The sequence below is a fragment of the Leuciscus leuciscus genome (assembly GCF_965113295.1).
Source record: "Leuciscus leuciscus genome assembly, chromosome: 15".
In the NCBI taxonomy this organism is placed as follows: Eukaryota; Metazoa; Chordata; class Actinopteri; order Cypriniformes; family Leuciscidae; genus Leuciscus; species Leuciscus leuciscus.
This window is the reverse complement of record NC_138739.1, coordinates 37,594,061-37,620,386: the sequence shown is the minus strand read 5'-3', so window position 1 is coordinate 37,620,386 and position 26,326 is coordinate 37,594,061. Positions and strand designations below refer to the sequence as shown.

At 39.1% G+C, this 26,326-nt stretch overlaps 1 protein-coding gene across 2 annotated transcripts in view; it reads right to left on the bottom strand.

Annotated features, from left to right (window-relative positions):
* Positions 1-2,079: 2,079 nt before the first annotated feature.
* dag1 (dystroglycan 1) overlaps positions 2,080-26,326 on the bottom strand; it is a 37,247-nt gene continuing 13,000 nt past the window's right edge. For both annotated transcript variants that reach the window (XM_082137818.1, XM_082137819.1), the window contains exons 2-3: positions 14,775-15,306; positions 2,080-7,785 (exon numbers count right to left, since the gene is read on the bottom strand). In XM_082137818.1, coding sequence (XP_081993944.1) covers positions 5,500-7,785; positions 14,775-15,104 — 2,616 coding nt within the window. In that variant the 5' untranslated portion in view covers positions 15,105-15,306 and the 3' untranslated portion in view covers positions 2,080-5,499. The remainder of the gene's footprint in view (positions 7,786-14,774; positions 15,307-26,326) is intronic.

Sequence of the window (26,326 nt, the reverse complement as noted above, 5' to 3'; positions counted from 1 at the left end):
ATGCAGCATCTGGACGTTTTTCAGCTCCGAACCACTGAGAAAAACAATGCGACTATGTCAACTGGTTCATGTTTTTCTTTTTTAAAGCCGTCAATACAATGGAAATAATCCTGTTAATCTTGAAATCTCCAACAAAAAAAAAACAAACAAAAAAAAAAAAGTGTAAGTAATTGACAAAGTTTCTCCTCAAGGCTGCAAGAAAGTAAAGGCCGAGATGCCATCGAGGGCGCTTCAGATCCTCAAAAACGAAAGGGCTTTATCAAGGGCGCTCTATACCCAAAAGGTCACTTGCTGGAGGGTTCACGGGTCTTTGATGGTAATGAGGGGTCTTACTGAGGAGGATCCTTTGAAAAAAATGCTGTCGATATACAAAAAAAAATAAAAAAAAAATTTTATGAGATTGTGGGGAATTGCAAAAATGATGTGAAATGGAAACCGGATATGCTAATCCACAAGTAATTAAAGAAATGTTTCTGGTGCTCTAAAATAAAAAGAAAATTCTCAATTAAATTAATGTACTATATTTTAGTTCGATAATGTTTTTATTTACGATTTTGTATTTTTATGGTACTAAATTATATTTACGCTGTAAATATATATATATTAACTTTTTGAGCAATCTCTTTTCAAAGACGACACTTGGCATATAAGTGAAAAAAAGTTACTGAATTCTACGTTTATTGTTATGAAAAATGCACAAAAATACTATTTAAAATTTTTACATGAAATATATATTTTCAAAAACACATTTTACTCTAAAACCGCAAGACTTTCAGTAAGATCTTGTTTGGCCGCAGCACCAAAAGTTTTCACTAGATGAAATTCACCTCCCATTCATTTCCAATGCGCTCATTTGTGACCGTGAGGAGTACAAGTGTGACTATTTTTTTCGGAACCATCAAACATTTTTTTTTATGTGTTCACACTGCAAGTGCCAAAACCTTTACCAAGTTTCGTCCAATTCCGATGAAGTAAAAAAATTAATAAAAAAAACTAAAATGACCAAAGAGAACCAGAGGGTTAACACAACTTGAGTTGTGAAATGTGTCTAGTTAAAAAAATTAAATAATTTTTTTTTTAGTGACCTTGGTCATTTTGTCTACAAAAGTATGACTTAACTATCCTTGAACATAGGCCACATTCACTAATAGTGCATTATCGCCTGCCCACTTTTTCAGTGGCGTTGGTTCTGGAAGATTTTTCATTCATTTCAAAAAAGCCTTCAGAGTTAAAAGGCATGAACCAAGCCAAGCATCTTACGAGGTGAATCATAACTCTACAAACTTTGAGTTGAAGCAAAACAGTATCTGAAAACCAGACAAAAATAAAAAAGGTACAAGACTGTGTACTTAATGGCTGTAGTGAGGGAAAGAACTACAATCCCATTTAAGCATTGCGAACAGCATATCAAATTAAAATGGAGAATTATAAAACTACTCATTTACAAATGTGTTTTATAAGTTTATTGCAAAATGCGCATATATATTCAAATATTTCAGTATTTTGAGATTATAGGGAGATCGACTCGATGACGTTATTCGCAGTGCTCATTGGGAGAGGGTGGAGCTAACGAGATCTTTTGACAGGTTTTGCTTTCTGATTGGTGGGATTTTCTGCACAGCATCATGGGTAATGTAGTTTCTCCCCTTAATTTTCCAAAGTTAAACACGATTATTTTAAGAATAAGTTGAAATAATGTGGGCTGACGGCTTCAACAGAAGCAGAAACTATCGATTAATAACATCGTAGCTCACCGTCTTTAAAGGTTTTAAGTTAGCGTTAAAAATCAATTTCCCAATAAAAAATAAATTAAAAAAAGAATACTTCCAGAACCCGATGGTTTCATTTACAATGCAAGTACTGTGCATTACCGTAACCACAATTTATGTTCGTTTCAACAAACTAAAGCCACAAGTCAAATTATATTCAGCATTAATAATCAAAGAACGTGTCAATCTTAGTTGTTTGAACCCAGAACATTTCTTTAATCCCAAATTATGAATGAAATGGCCTATGCATATATGATATTCATGAACTATGAAATCTCTCTATAATGAATTATCAAAGAACCCACACACATTCCCGGTGAGAACACTTTTTAATACAAGATTCAAACATACAGTGTTTGGTGGTATAAATGAACCAACGCTGTTTAACATGAAAGAGAGAATGAATAAAGTGGTTTTGTCGTCATTGCGTTGGTGTTGAATTCTTTACTAGGTTGCACTTCATCGCAGCATCTGCGTATTGGCAGACCTCAAAAGGCGTCTCGTTTAACACATCACTGTCATTTGTTACACCTGGCCCCCCCAAGGTCAACCTCAGCACCTTTAGAAATGCATTGCTTAAAATGTTCGACGTCAATCTCACGTCAACTCGGCTTGTCTTTGCGATACAGCTTGCACACTTTGAAACATCGATTGAAAAACAAAAAAAAGAAACAGAACTCATATACACAAAACATACTGACCATTTCCCCCTCGTATCAAACGTAAAAGCATGATATTCCAGTTTAAGTATTAAAATTATATTCATACTAAATCAAACAAACTGCATGTGATTTTATTTTCTTCTGCTGAAATACTAAAAAAAAAAAAAAAAAAAAAAAAATGGATGATGTAAGGCTGACTTGATTTCACATTAAAAATGTATAGACATCATGACTGTGCCAAAGAATATTACGATACAGATTAAATTCATCCTTAGCTCAGGGTTTGTGAAAATAACCATATAGATTGAATATATGTAATAATATTCTCCATTGACCGACGACACTGAGCTTGTATTTTGTAGGAAAAACGAGCAAACATTCTTTAAAAGGGGAAACTGTTGTATTTTTACTTATTCATCAGTCCGTTTAACAACATGAACGAAAGCAGCAGACTTAACATTAGCAAACGACAGCTATTTTGTAATCTGCATCTTTGGTTTTTCCAACTAAAATATTAATTCAGAGTTGTGCTAATGAGAAAGCAGTAGCTTTACTGCAACAGACTCATTGCTACATGTATAAATAATGTATTGAAACAAAAGAATCTGCTTTGTATTCCTGTAAATTATAAAAAGTGAATGATTTCTTACTTTACTGGAGCAAATTGCCCAAACTTTGCTTCTTTAAAAAAAAAAAAATACTGATTAGGAAAATTAGTTTTTGCAGTTTGTCAATGTCGTACCGAGATGAAGTGCATGTTGCAATGTTTTTGTACCTCAATCCTACTCGTATCTATTGCAAGACCAACATTTCCATCTTCTAACTGCTGGTACGTACTAAAGAAACATGGATTTTGGTTTACTGATAAATGGAAGCATTAAAAACCGAGTTACCATTACACCCCAAAAGTATAGGCTACATCCATACATAACCCCAACCCCCCCCTGCATGGCGAAACAACTCAGTCATTTAGGGTTGTCAGACGTGAGGACGTATCACACATATCTCGCACACTACTCATACTGACCAGCCGTGACAACGTCACACCTTTATTATTGCAAATGTCACTTTTGAAATCAAACCTCAAAACAAATGAGCGTAAAACACGAATCAGAAAAAAAAAAAAAATTACAAAAGGGCAACATTTTTCCTGACAACACAGTCCGCCTTTTCTATTTTGTTAAATAAATTTAAAGTAAACAAAGAATTCCACCTTAAAAAAATAAAATAAAATAAAAGACCGATGAGGAAAAGCTGTATAATGAATCAATTACCAAGACTAAAGATTTACAAATTGCAGTACACTATATATTTATTGTTCTTAATAAACAATTTGAGGCTGTATCAAAAACTTTATAAAAAATTAGACCGTGATTTTATCAACCTTTTTTTTTTTTGTGATGATTTTGTAAATGAAACCCGCTCTTTTCACTCCTATTCCAGGTCTTGCGCAAATATTTCTTTTTTTTAATAGCCATCACTATATATGTATAAAAAATAATCACCCCTCATCTAAAACAAACGGTAATATTTTTTCTCTATTTCCTTTTTTTTTTTTTTTTTACCATATCTGATTTACACACGTTTGGACTATAAATACAGTTATATCCACAGGCAGAATATTATGTACAGAAGACACTTGCTGCGATACCACCAAGGCAAAATATGGCATTCAACTGCAAATATATAATAATAATGACATGACATATAATAAACAATGCCGTTGTGTAGAGGATGGGTCACTATTATCAAAATCTTCAGTCTTTATTTAGAATTAGTTTGAGTGGATCCAAGGCATATACTCCATAATCATCACTGAAATATATATATATATATTTTTTTTAAAATAACAACAAAAATAAAAGAAAAAGAAACTACAAATCATTTGAAACCAGAGCTTGTTCTGATTAAATCAAGTCTTTGAAATTGAGCAATCTGTCTCAATGACTGTCAGTAGCTTGAGTTTAACTGGTGAAACAGTATATTGGTGGTTTTGACTTGAGGGTGCTGAACATTGTTCCTGCAGTTTTATGAGAAAATTAAGGATACGGAGACCTGTACATCCAATTACATCACAAGATTTCTTCACGACCTATGGGAAATATGATTAAGTGAGATCAATACTGGGCTTCAGCCTGGCAGGTCAAAGGCAGAATCTGCATAGACGACTCACTCATTAGATTACCTCCTCCAAAAGTTTCACATGGCTGGCAAGAAACTATAAAGCACATTTCTCAAGTCAGAACACACTTTGCGATGTTCACTCAGTGATTTAATATTTTTTTTTGTTGCTTTTTTTCAGAATTGAGGGGTGAAAAATAGTGTTTTCAGTGTGATACTTAAAAAAAGTAATAAAAATATATATAATAAAAATTAAAGATGTTCTAGCATAACTTTCAAATATACAGTGGATTAAACAAATCTTTTGTTTTGGCTACCTCTTCTTGTAGTGATTTAACTAGACATGTGAATAACAATAAAAACAGTTTAATTTTTGTGTTAAAAGGCAAAACCATAATGAATCGACATCCCACAAAACTGTCTGCATGCCTGTCCAAGTCTCCCAAGGCCATTCTTTTATTCCCCTTCTGTTATTGAATTTCTCTATGAAATCTTTTGCACCTGCAGTCAGCTTTATTGTCCGCTTATATTATTCAAGATTAACGAATTCAGAAGATAGAAAGAGTGCTGTTAGGCAAGGAGTTTGTCAAAAATAGGAAAAACAAAAAAGAAAAGAAATAAACAAAAACAAAACCAATAATTAGTCAAAAAAAGCCCATCTAGACACAAAAGCGCCAGGACTGGAGGGTACATCCCCAACAGTTTAGCAATAACCAGAGTAGTCAGAGGCTGAGGTTGTTCTTGCTGTCCTTCGCAGACTATCCACTCACCCCACCCTCCCACATCTCCTTAAGAGTCCTGTTTAACAAAAACCATCCCATCACATTCAAACCCAAAACCCAGATTTGCAGCGCCCCCCTTCTAAAAATCCCATAATGCAAAGAGACAACACTGGTGTGGAACTACAAAAGTTCCCCATCCTCCTGCTCCGGAGGTTTCAACAAACATTAGGGTGGCACGTAAGGGGGTGGAGATCTGTATGGGGTCATGTTCTTAGGACGGGATCCTTTCCCCTCCATTGGGACAGTGAAGGGTGGTGGTGGCTGGTAGGGAGGGGCATTAGGATCCTCATCGTGTAGAGGTGTGTACTCTCCCAAAAGGTCCTGGTTCAGAGGTGTTGTCTCTGGACTAGCCATGTTGGGATACTCTGGTGGAGGAAGCGGAGGCTTTTCCTCTTGAAGGATAAGGGGCATGCTGGAAGAGGGGGGTGGCTTAGAGTCATCGAGCTCATCCGCAAAAATAATGGGCACTCCTTTCTTGATGAAAGTTGCTTGGTCTTCTATAGTCAGCTTGCCCTTGCGCTTCTTGCGATAGCAAATCATGGCAATGATTCCGGCAATCAGCAAAATGGCTGCAACCACCACTGCCGGTATGACGGTGTGAAGATAAACATCATCAGTGCTCTGTCTTCCGGCACCCACAGCAGGGGTAACAGGAGATGGGGTCGGATCGGGGATCTCACCTAACGGTACAAACATGTAGTTACGGCAGCTTCCTGTGCCCCTGACAGTGATATTTAATGCCTTGAAGTCTGGTTCCATGAGTTTAGTGAATTGTATAGAGGGTTTACCCTCATTATCAGAGATCTTTCTGCTCAAATGCTGTATTTGCTCTTTTGGGCAGGGGTTTTGCTGAAGGCTGTTGTTGGTCCATTCCACTATGATGGAGCCCTTGATGATGTTCTTCAGCGTAACAGTGCTGCTGTTACGATCACCGAAAGTCTGGGCCAGTTTCTTGACAAGAAGGATTTTCTTGTGAATGTCATTGGTGACTGTACGCGCATCGCCCTCAAACATGGCAGTAAACAACACCGGTGACTTAACACTGGCTCCCCATCGATTGACACGGACCTCAAAGGCATCCATTGCATAGAGACCTCCTTTGTCAGTTGCTTGCATGAAATACTCATGTCTTCCTTCGTGCTCCTGGTCTGGTAATCCATACAGCAACTGGCTTGTGCTATTGAACTGTATCCAGGAATCATCCCCAACTACATCACTGCCCTTGCGCAAGGTGAGCCTTAACTTATCTGTAGTTCCATCCTCTTTGTCGAAAAATGTATCAGATGGAACCTTCACCTCAAAGTAGGTGCCAACGTAGGCATTCACCTGATCGATTGCGTTACGCAGCTGGGGTTTTGTATTGCCATCAAGTACAATAACTGCGGGAGTGGTGCGTCTTGGTGGCTTGGTTGTGGTGGACTTGGGTTCTCTTGGTATTGGTGTTGTCTTGGGTTTCTTTCCAGGTCTTTTTGTAGGTTTTGTCCTGGTGGTGGGTGTTGCTGGGGTCACAGAGGTTCCAACATATACAGGCCTGGTCATGGTGGGCTGGATGCCAATAGTGCTGGTGGTTTCCATTACACGTGTTGGTTGAGGGGGGCCTAAGGTTGGAGTGTAGGCAATAGGATCTTTGTTCCGAATGGTAGGTTTCACGGGAAGTGGCACAGGACCACGAACAGGTGGGGCAGAACTTTCTGAGGTAGGAGCAATAGAAGGAGAGGTTGGTGTGGGAACAATACGGACGGGGGGCTCAGGGTAAGCAGTTGGGGGGAGTATTGAAGGAATGGGAGTGGGGGTGTTGTTGAGCTGCCTTCGCACCCTTTTGGGTACATGGGGCTTTTTGTTAGCGATATGCCATCCAACAACTGGATACCCTAGTTGTGCGGACATGGTCCCCTCTTTTGCCGGAACCTGAACACTAATAATATCAGGAATGCTGCTTTGATCCAGACTGCAGCCAAGTTTCCAGGACAAAAGGGCTCCGTTTTCAACCACCTTCTTGGCATTTCCTGGTCCTGCCATGAAAGCAGACATGTCAAACAAACGGTTGTTGACCACAGGCAAAATCTTCATGTGCTGAAGCCCCATGCCAGAGAACTTTTTCATGTTGGCAAGAAGTTCTACCCTCTGCTTTGAGCTCATCTTTGTGAGGTCAGCATCCAGAATGACGGTAAGCACAGTAACAGGCTCCTCATTGCCACAGATGAAAGGTTGGACATCATTGCTGGCTGATTGCTGGATTGCAAGCTGAAAAGGGTCTGTATCAGCATGCTCCTCTGGGTGCACCTCAATGGAGAACACATCTGGGCTCTGGGAGACTTGGCTTTCATTGGAAACAGAAACAGATATGTAGTGAACGCCCTTGTCTGTCTCTAGAGGAAGGCCTTGAAGTGTGCCACTCTCTGCATCCCAATGCAACCATGCTGGGAGCACATCCTTGCTTGCTTCTGTGATCTGTAAAATGGGAGGAGAAATAATGATTACTGCAACTGAATGACTCGCATCTGAAATTTAACAAGACAAATGAGCTTACAGTGATGCCAGACATGCTCTGCCAAGTAAAACACGTAAAACCTGAAAGTAAATTTCACTTTATAATGCGACTAATCGCATGAATCGAAGTCGTCTTTCTCAAATGATACATAATTTTTAGTTTTTGTACTATATCTTTCCTGGTTGTGAGCATGAATTCAGTATCTTCAAATTCAGTAACACAGGAGGAGTGAAGACTATAATGAATGAGTGCTCTCAGAGTGGCATAGAGCTCCCTGCGGCATGAGATTCTCCGCCAGCTGGAGAGCCATTCAATGAGCGCTCAGTCAAAAATAACCAATAATGAATCAATGGCATTGCAATGATCCGTTAACATAAGTCTCTTTGCAAATTCAAAAATACATCCTTTCCTTCCAGTCCCTTAATTTGATTGGTAATAAATCCTGGTTCATACATTATGTAGAACCAGTGCCCATGAGTTGGGTCATTAAAACTCAAACCAGTACATAACAGTCACTAAGGGAGCAGTGGCATCAGCAGCTGGGCTTTTTATTTCAATTGACAGGCTTCAAAAGTTTAGACACAAAAATCCAACAGCACCACACCCCTCTCTGCCTTTCGCAATCCTGCTTTTGAATATTCCCATCTACCAGTCAGAGCATGTGTGCGAGATTGACGGTGAACCTATTTGATCGCTTAGAGACATTAATAATTCAGGTGAGAGTCTAATTATAGGCTGATCTATAGTCTTGTTGATTGATAGTGTGCTTGAAACATCAACACTGCTGCACTTCAAATGGTACATGGCTTGCACTGAACAGTTGTATTTTGAGGGTTTAAAGGGTTAGCTTTACACACAAATTACAATTCTGTCATCATTTACACAGCCGCAGCTCTCAAATCCTATTTGCTTCCACATATTTTTAAATACGGCACCTTTAGAGGGGTCATAAACCATAAAGTGAAATGACAATTTAGTTATCATCATACTAAGCTATCGTATAACTTGCAGGGACTACTTTCATGTTTTTTCCAATCTTGATGTCCACCCCCATTCACTTCCATCGTATGGAAAAATGTGGCGTGAACATTCTGCTAAACCTCTCCTTTTGCATTCCATGAAGGTCAAACTGAACTAAAAATTACATAAATGAGTATATAAATGGCAGTATTTTTATTTTTGGGCGAACTATTCCTTTAAAACACAGAAATGGGCCACAGCTATCAATTACAGAATGTGTCAAACAACGATCAATTGTGGAATTATCCTTCAATTAGTGAATTGATTCAGCAATGCCACTGAATCTATATTTACTTTTCACCTCATTATCTTTAAAAACCACAGCAATATCTAATAGGCCTAGATATACAGCACTGACAAAAAATGCCTTACATATTCTGTTTATAGCCAAATTGATACCATACCTGCATTGAAACATATGGTACATATGGCATGCGTCTACTTTCGGTGCCTTTTTAGACCTTGGTTTAGATTAAAACAGAAGGTTAAGGCAAGTATTTTTCTTCTGAAACTAGAGCATCAGTGGCAACACACACACAGCCACTGACATTTAGGGAACCACATAGTTTCCATAGTGATGATTCATACAACCCACACTAAAGACAGTATAACTTCTGCCAAAGGCATGTTTCTCTTGACTTAAGTGAAGAAAGCAAGGAAAGGCAGAAACGAGTGCAGAGAGAATGTCAACAACAAGAATATTAGGGAGTTGTTTTTTCTTTCATATTTCAATTGCTGCGGCAAGCCTGTCAGGATGCTTCTGAATGGCACATGTAGAGTGGGAAAGAAAATATTCCTACAGATCCCAGGGCCACACAACCAACAGAGAGCCTAAAAATGAAAACTGTATTCCATACAAGGAATGTGAATGGTGACTGTCAATTTTTTACATTCTGTTAAACCTGTTCTGTTCAACAGGAAAAAGAAAGTCATGAAGGTGTGGAGCAACATGACTGAGCAATTGATGACAATTTTCCTTTTAGATGAACTAGTATCCCTTTAACAACCCGTAGGACCTCAGTGATAGGGTTGTAATATTAAAATCTTTAAAGACCTGATGAGAAGAATAAACTCCCCCCCCCCCCCCTGAAATGAAGGAATTACATGGATGAATCGAAACTCCCTTGGTTGTGGGTCGAATAAAGCTGCTCATTGTTAGAGCATGCTTGTGGGGGAGTCTGCAGGAAGAATAGATCCCATTGTTGGGATATGAAGACAGCTGAAAAGATAAGATTCATAGTTCTGAAGGAGTAGGCTCAGGCATGTCTTTGTGATATTAGAGAGAGAAACGGAGACAAAGGAGGCAGTGGGGGAACCAGCCTGAAGAGCCCTTTAGTTTTTAAAATAAAGACCCATCACATTTTCAGGAGCGAAGCATTTGCACTCCCAGTTTTGAGACAGAATGACGACAGAGTGATCTTTGAAAATAACCCACTCTTACCTAGGGAAAACGACAGGCCTTTTTCAGCGGACTGTGGAACATGACCCATTTTTCTGCCGAAAATTACAAATGAAATGTGGGGTGTGTGTTCAGGTCACTTGAGAGAGGGATTTGCAAAATGTGCGACCGAGCTGCCTGTGTAGCAGGAATCAAAACAGGCTTCAAGTTGCCAATAGCAGACCTTCATCTAGGTAAATGAAAGTTATCAAATGAATGCCGATTCTGTTTTGCTGACATTTTTCAGACAGGGAAAGAAAAGGTAACAGAATAAAGGCTCACCGGGAGGGCTGCTGTTTGTTTATAACAAAACTTTAAATTGCTATTCAGTGAGGAGGGAATGTCAGCTTTTGATCCATGCTGCGGAACAAGCATGAACAAAGGAGAAAACAGTAAATGTGCAGAGGGGAAAAAAAGAAAAAGAAAAAAAAAAGGGCCGTGAAGATAAAACTCATGAATGGCAAGCAGCATTCTTCAACGTGGATCGGTATCGAAACACGGTCACATTATGAAAGAGGGAAAATTACAGCTCCTTGGGCTGTGTCATTGTGGCAGACAGGTGGAGATGGGTACATGCAGAAACTCGACATTTGAATTCAACATAGGACCTATTTTAAAAAAGGACTTCTGCAAAATAAGGAGCCTGAGTAAAGAGGGATAAATAGGCTACTAAAAGAGGGGCTTATTTATGGTATAAATCCACAGAGCTCCATTTCCTGAAACAATCACAAGGAGAACATTCAAGGACACTTAAATAGTCAACCCGTAACTGCCCTCTAGTGGACATAACAGGAACGGCATGGCAGGTCCCTCTGTTGATTCATTCACACAAGCCGAGGTCTGCGTTTTGCTCCCTTTGTTTCCAAACCCACCTAAAATGAGGAATTATAGGTCCTTTTTTTCCTGAAAAGGAAAGACTTGTCGAGACTGCATAAAGACTGTGAAAGGGCAGTGGTGCGGCAGAGTAATTCTAGACTGCAATGACACTGGCACCGCAAAAGCTGGTTGCTATGCAGACAGTATCATAACAAATAAACGTGAATATGCATCCGCGAGACCCAAACGGAGCGATTCTAGAGTTACATACATCTCGCAGTCAACATAAAGTGACTCATATTTCCAAAGCCATTTTATTATCAGCTGCAGGAATACAACTTTTCCACTGCCTCACTGCTGAGGCTAATTAGGTTTCAGTGCCAGTCTTTGTGCTGAAAAAGGGAGGGGCTGGGGAGAATACGAAGAATCCTGCCATCACGGACGAGAGTGGAGGAGCAGGAGGAGAGGAATTCAGAGAAATGAAAGGACAAGGGAGAGAGAAGCTCGCAGTTTCCTTCGTTAAACATAAACGACATTAGCAGCAACTAAAACAGCCGCCTCTATTTATCGAAGATGATTGAGCATTCGTCAAACTGGCTTTGGCATTTAATACTAGAGCTTTGTCCTGTTTTGAACACAACTAAAAAAATAAAATAAAAAAAAAGCACAAAGGGATGTTTTTAAGATGAGCTTGGCTTTTCTCTCTTTTAAGCATATCCCCTTGGTTCCTTTTGATAAAATGGAGGCTAGAAATTTAAAAGCATGAAGTAGGTCAGTAACTTCAAAAGGATCTTTTGCACAGTAGGTTATTTATGAATATCTGAGGGTCCAAGTATTTCGTGGAAATCATGCTGATGGGTCTGGTGTGAACAGAGAGCTTTGGACATGACAGACTTAAGATACTATAGAATTAGCAGCAAAGACCAACTGCAATACTATACACTAATTATGCTATAAGAAAAAAGAAAAAGAAAAAAAGAAAAAAAAAGAAAATCAAATAAGATGTTAAAATGTATGTGTGTGTGGGGGGGGCTAAAAATCTATATCTGTATATGTATGTGTATATATGTGTATGTGTATGTATGTATATGTATATGTATGTATGTATATGTATATGTATGTATGTATGTATGTATGTATGTATGTATGTATGTATGTATGTGTGTGTGTATGTATGTGTGTATGTATGTGTGTATGTATGCATGCATGCATGTATGTATGTGTGTATGTATGTGTGTATGTATGTGTATGTGTGTGTGGGGGGGGCTAAAAATCTATATCTGTATGTATGTGTATATATGTGTATGTGTATGTATATGTGTATGCATGTATGTGTATGTATGTATATGTGTATGTATGTATGTATGTGTATGTATGTATGTATATGTTTATGTATAGGTATATGTGTATGTATGTGTGTATGTGTATGTATATGTGTATGTATGTGTATGTATATGTATAGGTATATGTGTATGTATGTATGTATGTATGTATATGTATGTGTATGTATAGGTATATGTGTATGTATGTATGTGTGTATGTGTATGTATATGTGTATGTATGTATGTGTATGTATATGTATAGGTATATGTGTATGTATGTATGTATGTATGTATATGTATGTGTATGTATGTATATGTGTATGTGTGTATGTGTATATGTATATGTGTATGTATGTATGTATGTATGTATGTATGTATATGTATGTATATGTATGTGTGTATGTGTATGTATATGTATATATATATGTATGTGTATGTATATGTGTATGTATGTATGTATGTATGTATGTATGCATGTATATGTGTATGTATGTATGTATGTATGCATGTATGTATGTATGTATGTGTATATATGTATGTATATGCATATATACATATAATATATGATAGAAAAATATTGTCACTGTACTAAATGTATGCATTTTTTATATTTTATATACATATTTACATATACAGACAGTATATATAAAATACATACATTTAGTACAGTGACAATATTTTTCTATCATATATTGTAATAAACCAATTGTATACAAAGTGGATGCTTTATTATAGGAAGTGGGCAAAAAAAAAATCCCTGTTATAAGCAATGTGATCTTTTTTTTTTTGGCAGAAGATACAAATCTGTTATAAATTTATATAGAAACCCTATTTAGAAAATATAAAAAATATAAAATAAAAAAAAAAGTCTATTTTATCGATGCAATACCTATACATCTTTGTGTAGAACTGATGATCACTTTTACCCAGTCCACTAAATGCACTACTTTATTATAGAGAAAAACAACAAATGAATATATGCAATTATATATTATGACGAAATATTTACCAGCAAAAGTAATTTTAGAAAAAATCTTGGGTGCACAATTTATACAAAACCTTGGTATATTTGTATACTTCATACATTTATTTTAATATAGCCTATATATACATAGCTTTTTAATGGGGCAACAAGATCTGATAGATATGACAGGTTACCAGTAAATTGCTGTGCGCATGCTTTATAAAATGGAAAAAAGGCAGCAGATGCATTTCCGTTACAGAGTATTGGATCGGTGCGTCCCCATCTATTTCTGAGCCATTAAGCAACTACCTAGCAAACTCATAGCTAGTCTCTGATAATCTTCAACACTCTAGTGGCAAGTTTTGCACGTACCACCACTCCAAGTAGTAAAACAGCTCTGTAGTTATAATTCATTTTTGTCCTGGCTCTCGACTCTTTTCTGAGACTTCAAAATTATTTATAGTTTGCAAAGCAGATTCTAAATGCTCTTAAGGACGGAAAGGGGAAGTTCATCGTAGGCTATTGGACTGGACAGGTCTGAATGGCTATGGAAGGGAACAGCTGTAGGCAGCTTTAACTGTTGGGCGTTAGATTCTTTGGCACAGCTGTCAAGACAGATTTTCCGAAAGTGAACAAAGGGGTTTGTGGTTTCAACTTAAAAAATGCGCTTGACAGGGCAGAAATGATCCAGTGAATGTAGGATTACACAGAAGGCCTGGGAGAGCCGCCCAACATTTAGACGGGACAGAGAAACACAATGAACAGATTCAGACAGGGGTCACGCTTTTAACAACAGTTGACATGGACTGGTTGGTTAAAAATGTCTCATCAACTGTTGGGTGGTCAACAAAAGATGCCTGGTCAGGGCTGCATTGTGTTTGTACCATTAGCGCATTGATTGGTTTTCAGAAAGCAAGAAATGCTAGCTGACAGAAGATAGACACACCTTGTTGGGGTTTATACAGATTGTAGCACCAACAGTAACACAAAATAAATTGTAACAGCAAAAATAGATATATTAGTGAACTCAAATTTGTTTATGCTGTTGATCTAAATATAAAGTGCACCCCAATGCTCGCAGTTCCCAGAGAGCTCTATGCCATAAAGCATGCAGACCACATGTTTCCAAGTAGCATTGCATTATTACAGGGACCAACACATTTTATGGTCCATCAGTCATAAGGAAAGCGTAGAATAAGATTTGAGCAGTGCTTGGGGCAAAGTCACGTCTTTTGCTCTGACTGAGTACATTGGCTGGGGAGTGTTGATGTGGAGCTATCTGATATGCCAGGGACGATCCGCTGAGCACCAGAGGACATATTTGTTTGCATACATTTGCAACATGTTTAAGGATTGCCATGCAGGCCATTAAAAGGAAGAGAATCTCACCTTTACTGTGACCCTGGAGTCCTTCGCTTTGATGGGCACACGCATTTGGAACACCCTGCCCACCACCGCTGAGGAGTCTGGGAAGCCGCTGGGCTGCGACACGGACACAACCGCTGCTTCTGCCTCGCGTAGGTCCGACAAGACCGTCGAGTGCATAGACGCCTCCAGCTGCCTTACATCGCCTAGAACTTCCAATGGGTTCTGATCCCAGGAAGCCCGCACTTCCGTTACTGTCAGCACCATTGCGATCAGCAGCACCACAAGAGTCCTGTCCCTCTGCCCCAGCATGGGGCGTCCCCCATCCCAGAACTCTTTCAGTTTATTGCGCATGCCTGCTTTTATTTTCTCTCGCACAAAAGAGGACGTCCAGTTGAGGGGGCAGCATGCACCCCACAGAGTCCGAAAGAACTGATCCTCTTTTCAAAAAGCTCAATCCTCTCCTTTTGTTCTCGATTACGCCTCTTTTCCCTCCTTTTGTGAAAGTGCCCTCAGTAGTTTTGAAATCCCATAGTTAAGGGGCTGCCTCTAAGACCTGTGTTGAGAAATAGAAAGAGAGGAATTCATTAACAAGCATTTCAATAGCAAGAGACAACACTGACATGTGTGACCAATGCAACTTAAGAGTGATATATCATGTTGGCGTCGCAAACAGCCTGAAATGGCTTAAATGGTAAAAGCTAGAGATGTGCTAAAACAAAATTTTTAAGGGTTTACCTGACCTATATTTCAGGATTAACTGACCCCTCAGTTTCTGAAGGGGCATTTACATAAGACACATTCTTGCGTTTGAAAACAACCAGATGCAGCAGACTAAAACAAAGTCAGAGGACTTGCAATGCATTAATCAAAGCTATTTTTGTACCTTGTACATTTTTTTTGACAAATATTTAAATTCAATGCACAACAAAAGTGAGTCGGGATGCAAAAAGGTATGTGCGAGATAAACTTGTTGACCTTATTATTCCTTACAATTGTGTTGATTGTTACATGATTAGTCGATTAGTCAATTAGATCCCATTTCAAATACCGATCAAGGTATCTAATAAGTGACGTATCATGGCGGCGCCGTAAATCACTTCAGGTTAATGGTATAAGCCAGATCTTCGGTCTCTGCCAGTGCTGATGTTTCGCACTGCTTGCTTACCCACAAGCACACATACACACAGGTGGATCAAGACTAATCTGATTACCATTCACAGCTTTCTCTCCCTTTTCTCCTCTCACACTGTGCTTTTCATTCCCGTTCTGCCTCATTCATCACCGAACATGTCCCTGAAAAAACACCCAGCACTGGAAGAGTAACCGGCTCCATGAGTGTTGACAGAAATGGTCGGAGACAGGGGGTCAGTGCATAGCGACCGACCGGTTTAAACACTTCAGAGGAATGCACACCATCTGAATTGTCTCATGGGGAGGGGAGAGCTCTACACTCTAGAGGGTTTGTTATTCATGCAGGTCTTTCACTCCGAGAGGAAGGAGAAAAAGCCTGCGGTGAAAAGAGGGATGGGTTTAGTGCAGGGTGGGCTGGAGATTTTTATGCATTTGAAGAGGGAGCAGCTCCATACAATGCAGCTGATTTCCCCCGAGAACTGCTCTTGAGTCCTCGTGTCCAACCTATGAACGAGGGAAGTGGATACGTGAGGGGTGGGGCGGTCTCTCACGCTCCCGGTGTTCGGTCGGTGGGGGTTCGAGAGGAGCTTCTTCAGAAGACTCCCAAACAACAACACTGTACGTCCAACTCACTATCTTTTGGAGATTCATTCTGAAAGCCAGCAGGAAAGATGCTCCTATAACAAAGTCCAAATAATCAACAACCATTTTTCAAAGTCAGGTTTGTTTTGCAGTCTCAACCAGACGCCGACAAAACAGTCCTCGAATGTTTAAAAAGACATCAAATGAAAAATCAAAGACACATGGTTGACAGAAAAACATGGATTCTACTGAGAGCAATAACATTGTGTTGTGGAGATAGAACATAAGGTGTGTTTTTGGGTTACGAGCAAGAACTTCAGGGAATGTTTAACAAAACATTTCAGATTTTTACTCAACTGCGCGTAGGCCAAGGATCATCAATGGCCGACAAACTGCCGAGACGCATCCCTTCATAGATTTTCAGATAAAATTAAGTTCACATCAGATTCATTCAGTTCGATAAGCTATTCATTTCAAGTCACCACAAATATAATCATTGGGATTTAGTGTCTGACTCTAATTTGTGCTTGCTCTCAGGTTCAGAGCCATTTGGAAAAAGTCACTGAAGTCCCTGACTTGTTAGTTTCCAATAGGAACTTTCATTATGCCAGTGGATAATCTATAATGACTGCTGATGTACCTCATTACATAGACCACAGGCTCTATCACACACACACACACACACACCACTTTAAACATTCCATATCTCAGACAGATTATCTTGCTGGTTTGTAAAACCTGCCAAACAAATGCCTTAGATGCAAAACAATAAAAAAAATAAAAAAAATAAAAAGCCACCAATCCTACGGTTTTAAACTTAAGTCAATCTTACTTGACATGAGCTGTTGATTAAAGACGAGAACTCCTGCTGAAAACTCTGCCACCTTTTGACAAGGTTTTTTTTTCCTTCTTTTTTTTAAGACTTGGATTAGAAATCTGCAGAATGCCTGAAGTCTTATCGCACATCATTTATCCTGACAGGTATGGCTGGAGGTACAGTCAGTAGCATGACCCTCTTCAGCTTTCCGCACTTTCCCACTACAGTCCCACCATTGAGCATTCACAAAGAGCCAGATGAAATTGGCAGGTACATGAAAGAACTTAAACCTCATCTCCGGTTGCGGATAAAGACGCCCTTTCAGCTCTCAGGAATGGCGGGCTGATCTCTAAAAGGTGGAAAAAGGGGCCCATCACAGAATTCCTCCCTTGATCAGCCCGGCACAAGAAGCTGCACTGGTCACAGGAACCCTGCCGCCAGACTCACCGGCAATGGACTCGGACCCTTTCAGCAGTCAAAATGACCTGAGAAGTCTTTGAAATGGGCCATTCTGTTCTAAAGACAAAATGGAAATCACTTCATGCGTGGGAAGAAAAAAAAAAAAGAGAGAATCACGAAGGCCAGTCCCTACACGCCAGCAAAACTACAGAGGGCCATTGTGTTGGAGGCCTGAAACAGTCCACTGGATGCTCCGGGAGATTAGGATTTGACAGGGATGTATATAGGTTGGGGGAGAAGGCAAGCAGTAATAGGTTTGCAGACAACAGTTCAGTTGGCAAAGGGGGAAGAGTGCCCTTTGCCCTGGTACCATGGTGACACCCCTTGTCCATAACCCCCAGGGGCCCATGCTATTGGACAAGCTTATAAAAAGGATTGAGTCACGCATTCCAGTTGATGCAAGACACCAATGTTTACTTGCAGCCAAGACAGGGCTCCAGACAAAAAATTAATAAAAAATAAATAATTAAGCAGCCATTGGCTCCTATAAGGGAAAAAGATAGGTGCCAAATTATTATTTAAGTGCACAAAAGAATAAACGCGTTCTTATTTTATCATGTGTTGTCACGTCTTCCCTCCTTTTACAGCATCAGCATTTTCATCCATCTTGTGGATGTCCTGGGAAGCAAAGATTCACTTAAAGTAGGAACTGAATTGCTTTTCCAACTTGAGAACATCGTCACAAAGATTTGTTTTCACACAGAATCTGAGACAGTGTCGCTGACCATAATAATGCCAGCATCACTTGACCAAAAAGTATAGTTTGGACTCCTCAATGCATCCTATAAACATTGTTGTATGTCTTGCACACACCCAATCTATTTTTCTTTATTAGTAATATCTGAGAGGTAAAGTTAGTGAAAGGTAGCTCCTTGCATTCGTTCTCATGTGGACAACAGGTTAAGTAAAAAATATAAGGATTAGCCTATGTGACACAGTGCATGTTTAGCAAAATGACCCTTTCTATAGTTATTTGTCTGACTAATGAGTTTATGAGCATTGAATGGCTTTTCTGAGGTAAATTTGACATTGCGTAACATGATTGCTCTCAAGCTGTTTTATACAAGCTCAATCTTTCAAGCCACATTAAAGAGCACTAAAACGACATTTATTATATTTCGATATAAAATTGACAGAATTTGAAAGCTGAAAGTTTATTAATTGTTTACTACAATTAACGAACACATTAAAGGTGACAATTAAATACAAATCTGACTGTGATTATGGATGGCTGAGCTAAAAATAATAAGTTCATGCAATAAAAGAAAACAGCAAAGATTAAAAGATACTGAGAATAAGAATCCATATTAGTATAAATTAAAACCGAGAATTGTTAACGATTAGTCCGTGTGCACACAGCTGACATGTTTATCTGATGTAGTTTATCCATGTTGTGTGCACAAAATAGACACAGTCTTCCAGCACTTTTACAGTACTTGCATGTTCATTCATTGACACGTCTCCGTCGTTTTCTCTCTCATGCTGGCACAGCCATCAGCGTCACTGCTCGATAGAGATGAGGGCTTTGAAAAAGCCAGATATTTTTTGGTTTGACATGCATTTCTGACGCTGAAAGCTGATCCTCGTCCCGTTGCATATTTTGGCGCTCAGTGAGGTAGAACTCAGTGATATTTTTTCCACTGCAACTTTGCTGCGCGTCATCTCATTTCATCACGTCAACACAACAAAAGACGTGATGGGCTACTCATCACAGAACATGCCTGTAAAAAGGCACGCAATTTAACCACAACATGTTAATTTTTTATATTTATGCATTATATATGCAAATTAATATTTTTTATCGCAAATGCAACCGTTTTAATCTCAGACTCGAACCCTGCAAAGGTGCCTTGTTGGATAATTCCAACAACACACTTTTAAAAAAAATAAAAATTAAATACTTTTTTAGACAGACCGCCTTATTTTAGGCAAAAATGTGACTACACAAATACAACACAGTTTAATTTTAAGAAAAATTCTGCACTCATCTGTAATTGGATGGACTAGTCCCATACACATTTTTTCCCCCAACCCTCAGAACAAGTAGAGAATTCACTGTTGATACCATAAAAACATATTTACCAATGCTCACAGCTCTCAACTAAAATATAAATGCACCACAAGAGATCTGAAGAATATTCTACACCTCAGCGACTGAAAACCCAGTAACCTGACGTACAAGGTAATGTCAGTTTTATTTTTCAGGATTTTGAAATATACAAATTAAAATGCTGCAAGCTGAGAACTGAGAATATGACCACAGGCAAGGTGATCTCAAACAGGAATTTTACTCAAGCTAAATAAGCTTTTTTTTTAAACAAGCAGGGAGAGTAAACTGCCATGAATTTATGTTGTCCGTTTCTTGTTTGTGCTAAAACGCAAATAAATAGTACAGAATTGTAGGAAGGACCTGAGCAGAACTTGAGGAGAAAGGTGTGCACCATTTCTGATTTGGGAAAAGTATTCATGAAAGATTAAACAGAGAGAGAGATAGATAAAGAGATATGGAGAGATAGAGACAAATAAAGTATATCTTATCACAAATTACATTACAAGCCATCGGCAACAGCTCACTTAGCTCAATTCATACTGCATGTCTGTATTTTCCTCACTGGTGTTGGAAAGCCACTTGACGCCATGACTTTAAATAGCTACCAACCAAAAGTACTGCCAAGAACAGTAAAATGCTCTCACTGTCATAGTATTAGTTTGGAGTCCCTCAACAGTACTCCGTAGTCTTTCCCATTATAGTGTGGTATGCACCCTCAGCAGGGTCAGAGGTTATAACCACACTCCTCATTTGGCGATTGAGTAACGGAGAGCGGGCCTCTCCCTGAAGAGACTGACTGCGGTGATTAATGACTCCGATACAGTGCCATCAATAGGACGCTGTACGTGTGAGCAGTCAGCCTGGCTGTCCGCAGGCCCTGGAAAACCTCCAGGAGCCAATCAGGCTTGCTTTTGCCTAAGCCCTGGTCAGCTCAAAGCTGACCTTCTCCACTTCGCACTGTACTCCTTCCCCACCCTGCTCTGACATAGCTGAGCCTTCTATTAATGGCAACTGCAGGGCATGAGGAAAAGGAGATAGAGGCTGGCTAAAGAAGTCATTCACGACTGGAAAAGCAAGCCGGCCCTGGCAACAGGATAAAAGTCGCCAATGCAGCCCAGACTCTGGCCAGTTTACATGAGCAAAGACAGTTAATGATATAAATAGAAATTCATCACCTCATTTGACTGAAACCATTAAAGTTTCAGTATATTTAAAAGGACAGTCAGGGTTCACACACACACACACACCTTTAAACCAGCAATTTATGACTTTTACAACTGCTCATTAGCAGATAATGATATATAAAGCATTTCATATGGATCTACAATTATAAAGAATGATTTCAAAGGAATTTTGCAGAGTAATTTCACTGATAAATATTTAATATTTTACAAGGGAGGATGACTAGACAAAAATAAGTAGCGATGCACTGATATGAAAGGTTTTGGCTGATACCGATAACTCTTTATATTTGAAAGCCGATAACTGATATATGGGTTGATAAATCAAAATGTTTATATAATTTTTGAGAGCCTGGTTACAACAACAAAAGTAAAGTCTCACCATTAAAGTCGGCATGAAATCAAAATTGAACCCATTTACTTTGTTAGCGCATATTACTAGTCTTGTGGTTAACAATTAATCCGTGCAAGTTAAGACACAGAAAAAAATTTGTTTGCCGTGGTAATCTTTAATCAAAGTCTGAAAAGTTACTTCCGGTCTGGAATGGCGGTCCCTCTCTGATGACATAGGCTTGAGTTGAAAAACGATTAACCACTCCCCTCAAACCGTTAGTCTGCTATGAGCAGAGATGGAGAGGAGGAGCGCTAGAGTAAAACCCTGCCCTCTGTTCAATATTCCGTTTCACTGGGAAATACGTCACAACACTGGAGAAAAGTCGTTTGCAACTTCCGGTTCACAGTGACTTTAAAAGCCATGTCTGTAGCCTATATGACAGACTTGCGCTGCACATGTTGCACTTAAATATATTTTCCTTTTTTGAAGTGATTCCAATCATATTTCAAGCAATTCAAACCCATAATGGTGAACAGTGCACATCTGAAGTGTCTAAGCTGAAGGAAACAATCCATTATTTATCGACTTTAATATATCGGCCAACACAGATATGGTGGCCGATACATCGTGCATCGCTAAACATAGGTTATATTCAATTTTAAATGTAGAATATTTGTATTTTATTGCATGATTTGATTAATTTCCATTATTCAATTTTGGGCCTAAAATTGTTCCATTGACAGTAGGAAATGTTTGGAAGGAAAGGAACACTAGCCACGTTTCCACTGTCGGGCCAAAAGCGGGAGTGCTAGTGCGTGCCAGGGCCAGTCGCGTTTCCACTGTCACTTCAGGGGCTTGATCGGGCCTCGCCGGGGCTTCCTGGGGGCCAACAGCCAGGGTTTTCTGGCCCACCGAATACCTTGGTCCAAAGCGGGCCAGCTCGGGCTAGAGGAGTGGTTACGAACCGAGGCGGGGTTTACCTGAGTCTGGAGACGGCGGCGCCGGATGATTCTGTCAGCATTAAAGACTTGTAAAATAATTTACCTCAAAACTCACTTTCATGTTTGAATGCCTTCTGTTTGTGATCTGATCACCGTAGAAATATTTATACGCGATGCAAAAGACTATGCAGACTAGCCATTACCATAGTAAACATGGTATGAACGCTTGAAGAAATCAGACAAATCATAAAAGGCTATCACAATCATGTTTGTATTTGATCTGTCAGAAGCTTTTTTTTTCTTTTTTTCGGGAGCTTCCTGTGTTTCTCTGACTGAAAATATAACTGTACTGGGAGTCGAGAGAGTGCTAAAGCTCCTCAGGTCGTATTTTTGGTGGCATATTTGTAGAAATTATCATTCTTTCTAAATGTGATGTAAATACCTGTAACTACCAAATAAACTGAATAAGTAAGTGTGTCCTCTTTCTTTTGTGAAATAGACCTAACGGTAGGCTAAACCACTATTTCTGTGTGTGACTAATGTGCAATTTTGACAAAAATGTATTCATCATGATCAATGTAGGCCTATCACTTTTTATTGTAAACCTGTGGTAAAACATCAATGCTTGGGTTTTAAATATTCAAGTAAACAACAAAAATGCCATCAAACGGTCGCTTTTATCATGTTTGTTTTGCGATCACGCCATTTCCAGTGATTTCTTTCTGATTAGTTTTCTGATAAAACTTCCATTTGTTGGTGAAATGATGTGTTAGTGTGACGTTGTTCCAGAGAGGCGTGTTACGAGTGTGTTTTAGTGAAGCGCTGTGGAACTTCTGGCCCGACAGTGGAAACGCGGTTACTGGGCAACTACCAGTTGCATGCTGACCTACTTCATTTTTCTTCAATGTCCTTGTCAGTCACAATCCCCTGAAATCAAAATCAACGAATTTGCAGAGTTCTTTAATGCAGACGCTAGTGTGTGTAGGCACGCCAAGAGCAGTGGCCATGTTATGTCCCTTAACAATTTAATTCATGAGATGCATGAGTGAGTCTGGGTGAGCCTTTGTGGTCCACAACAGGAAAGAGCAGTATGGGGTAAATCCATATTAAAACAAACAAAACATATAAAAAGCCATCAGCAGGCCTACAGCAGCTGGGGGTGGACCATCACACCCAGGGTCCTTTTTAAAGGAAAGTGCCCTCGCAAAAACACCGGTCCAAACATGCTTGGAGAGCAAACATGAACCGGACGACCTGTCAGCATCCCGATACTTTGAGAAAAGGGTGTGGAAGACATAATGACCCCACATGCATGCCTACAACAATGGGAGTCTTTAGTGCCTCCGGCTTATTGCAGTGACTCTATCTGGGGTTTCAACGCCCCAACCCTGTAGGCCACTGCAAAATATGTTTTTAAAAACCAGGCTCTTAAACGGATTATGTCGCAATTATGTACACCCCCACATTCTCTTATCGTGTCAATAAACGACGAACGCGTTAGAAGCTTGAAAACAAAGCTGTCGTATAATAGCGGCATGCATGGATTGACATAACTTGATTTTTCTGCTCGTATCTTTGCATGGAAAGCAGCGTTTGATGCCTCAGTGCTTAAGATGTGAAAAAAGCCAGGGTAGCGGTGCTATACACCTCTCTAATGTGTTTTTAATTTGATGACAAGCTAAAATGAATCGTGAGAAACAATTTAGGGAATTGCGCCGCTTTCCCAAACGAGAAGGAAACGCATGTTCACATTGATTAAAACTTGGTAAAGTCAGTCGTCAGCTATTTCTGTCAGATGGCAGTACGGCTTGTGAAGAGTCTGACTGTGCTTCATTTTAAAGCTTCCTCTGTTGCCTGTAAAATCTGCAAAGCAACAAAATTAATTGTTAGTTGTTAATTAAAAGTTATAGCCTACTAGTCATATCCTCGGAATTTGTAGGTCAAGAGGATGATGTCTGCTTTTTTCAGCATAAAGCTCTCATGAAGTAAGTGAGTTTTCCTACATCTTGTAACTTTTAGTTTTATAAATGGGGACAATCTTTGAAGGATTCATGTTGTTTTTTTGGCGCACCACATTAAAAATAAAATTTAAATATGATATTATAGTTTTGAAGTGCTGGAAAAAGATGTGTAGGCTAGTACTTGTAAGCACATTTGACTATTTCTGTCACAATACCATAGCTACGGTTAGTGTTACTACATTAAATCCATGGTGAATGTTGCTGATTTGTGTACTTCAAGCCGTCTATAACTTGTTCATTCATGGCACAACTGCTTTTCACGTCAGCGCTGTTAGATCTGATATCTATGGTTTATAACAGAGATCTCTGAATCCAAATCTGAATGTTTCTCACTGGAGCTTGCAGCGATGTTATTAATTCTGAGTTGAATTCAATGGGTTTCTACACTGGATCTCCCAGCGATGTGTAGTAATGGTGTCGCGTGATCGAGATTGGCCCACAACTGGCGAGTAGTTTGGAGGCGCTGCGCTGTCTATTATTGGTCCGAACTAATAAACGGTCAGTGAAGCACAAATTAGTAGCTAAGTTTCATTCCGCTTTGGTCGCAGTCTGGAGCCCTGTTCAAGATGCCTACATCCAGGCTACAGAGTGTATTATCAGAAGTTTAACAGTGAGCTGTCCGATTGATTCAATTATTGAAATGATTGTCCTCGGGTGATCCAGACCCAGACATTTCGGAGAAGAGCTTGACACACTGGGATAAGACTGCAACCTGAAGTCTGAAGACTTAGAATTTTGGAAAATAAATGACATTTGCTTCATTAAATGAAAATCACATAGGGCAAGAGGGGCCTCTATAGGGAGACCTTTACAATCATGTCTGATTAGAAGCCAACTCTGATTGCCAAAAATGAGCATCTTGACAGAATTCCCACATAGAAAAAGAGTAAACCACGGAGGGTCCTCTGGGATCTAAAAGGGCTGGTTCTCAGGCAGGTGCTCTTTAGGGGCAGATCAGATTCTTGTTAAAGACCACCAGTGAAAAAAACAAAAACAATATTGGAGCAGATAGACAATTGGAGCCAGTTGGTAAAGGATACCAGTGACAGCTGGGAACCCCCAGGCTCTTAACATGTACCAGGACACCATCCTGACCCAAAAACACTCAAGAGATACACCCAACTGCTAGGAGGGCAGCCCTTGAATTCCTGGCACAATTCGTCGTTGCAGGGATTGATTTAATTTCCTCCTCTTGGAAGCTTACAATGGTAGATATACAATGATGACCAGCTTGCCTCTAAAAAGTCAACATTAAGTTGTTTGCAAACCATTTTTCTCATTTTTATCAATCTGTAAATGTAACATGTAGGGTGGACTGATTTTTTAGGCAAATTTAACATACTCAATTATTAATCCATCAATTATTTTTCCAATTAGCAGATTAAATAAAAAAAAAATTCTGAATAACTTTGATTATTTTCAGATTAGTCAATCAATAATAAACCAATAAATAATATCTTCCATTATTTTTTTCAAATGTTTTCGACAGTGCGTACATTTTTACTTGCCCAGTCAAAATTTTCACTGGCCCCACCACAAAGTAACAAATAAATAAATGTAATTAGTTATTGTTTTCGATGTGCTTGAACCATGCAACCTTAATAAATAAGGTCATGCCACCAAATTTCAGATACCAGTGAAATTTCACAATACTAGATTCCAATGTTTATACCACAGCAAGAACTAGTAGCCTAACTAATATAACATTTCTAATATTATACGAGTAAACAGTCATCATGCTAGGGATGTTAACCTGTTGGTTAAAATTTAAGCAGCATATGTAACGCATGGCATATTATCTTTAGCCACCCAGATACAACGTTATTGCTGCTAAAATCATTACTTTTTAGCATTGATAAAGCTGTAAGCAACAAAAGCACACAGAAATAGTTTCTACTTGGTCAAATCAAAATAGCTCCAGAAAAACCTTATCAGCACAAGAACATAAAATGGATCAAACTGCTCTGTGAATGATGAACCACAAGGTATGAGAACCAAATCACCTGCCCTAATGAATCGGAAATGGCGATATGCTAAACTGACAAAAAAAAAAGAAA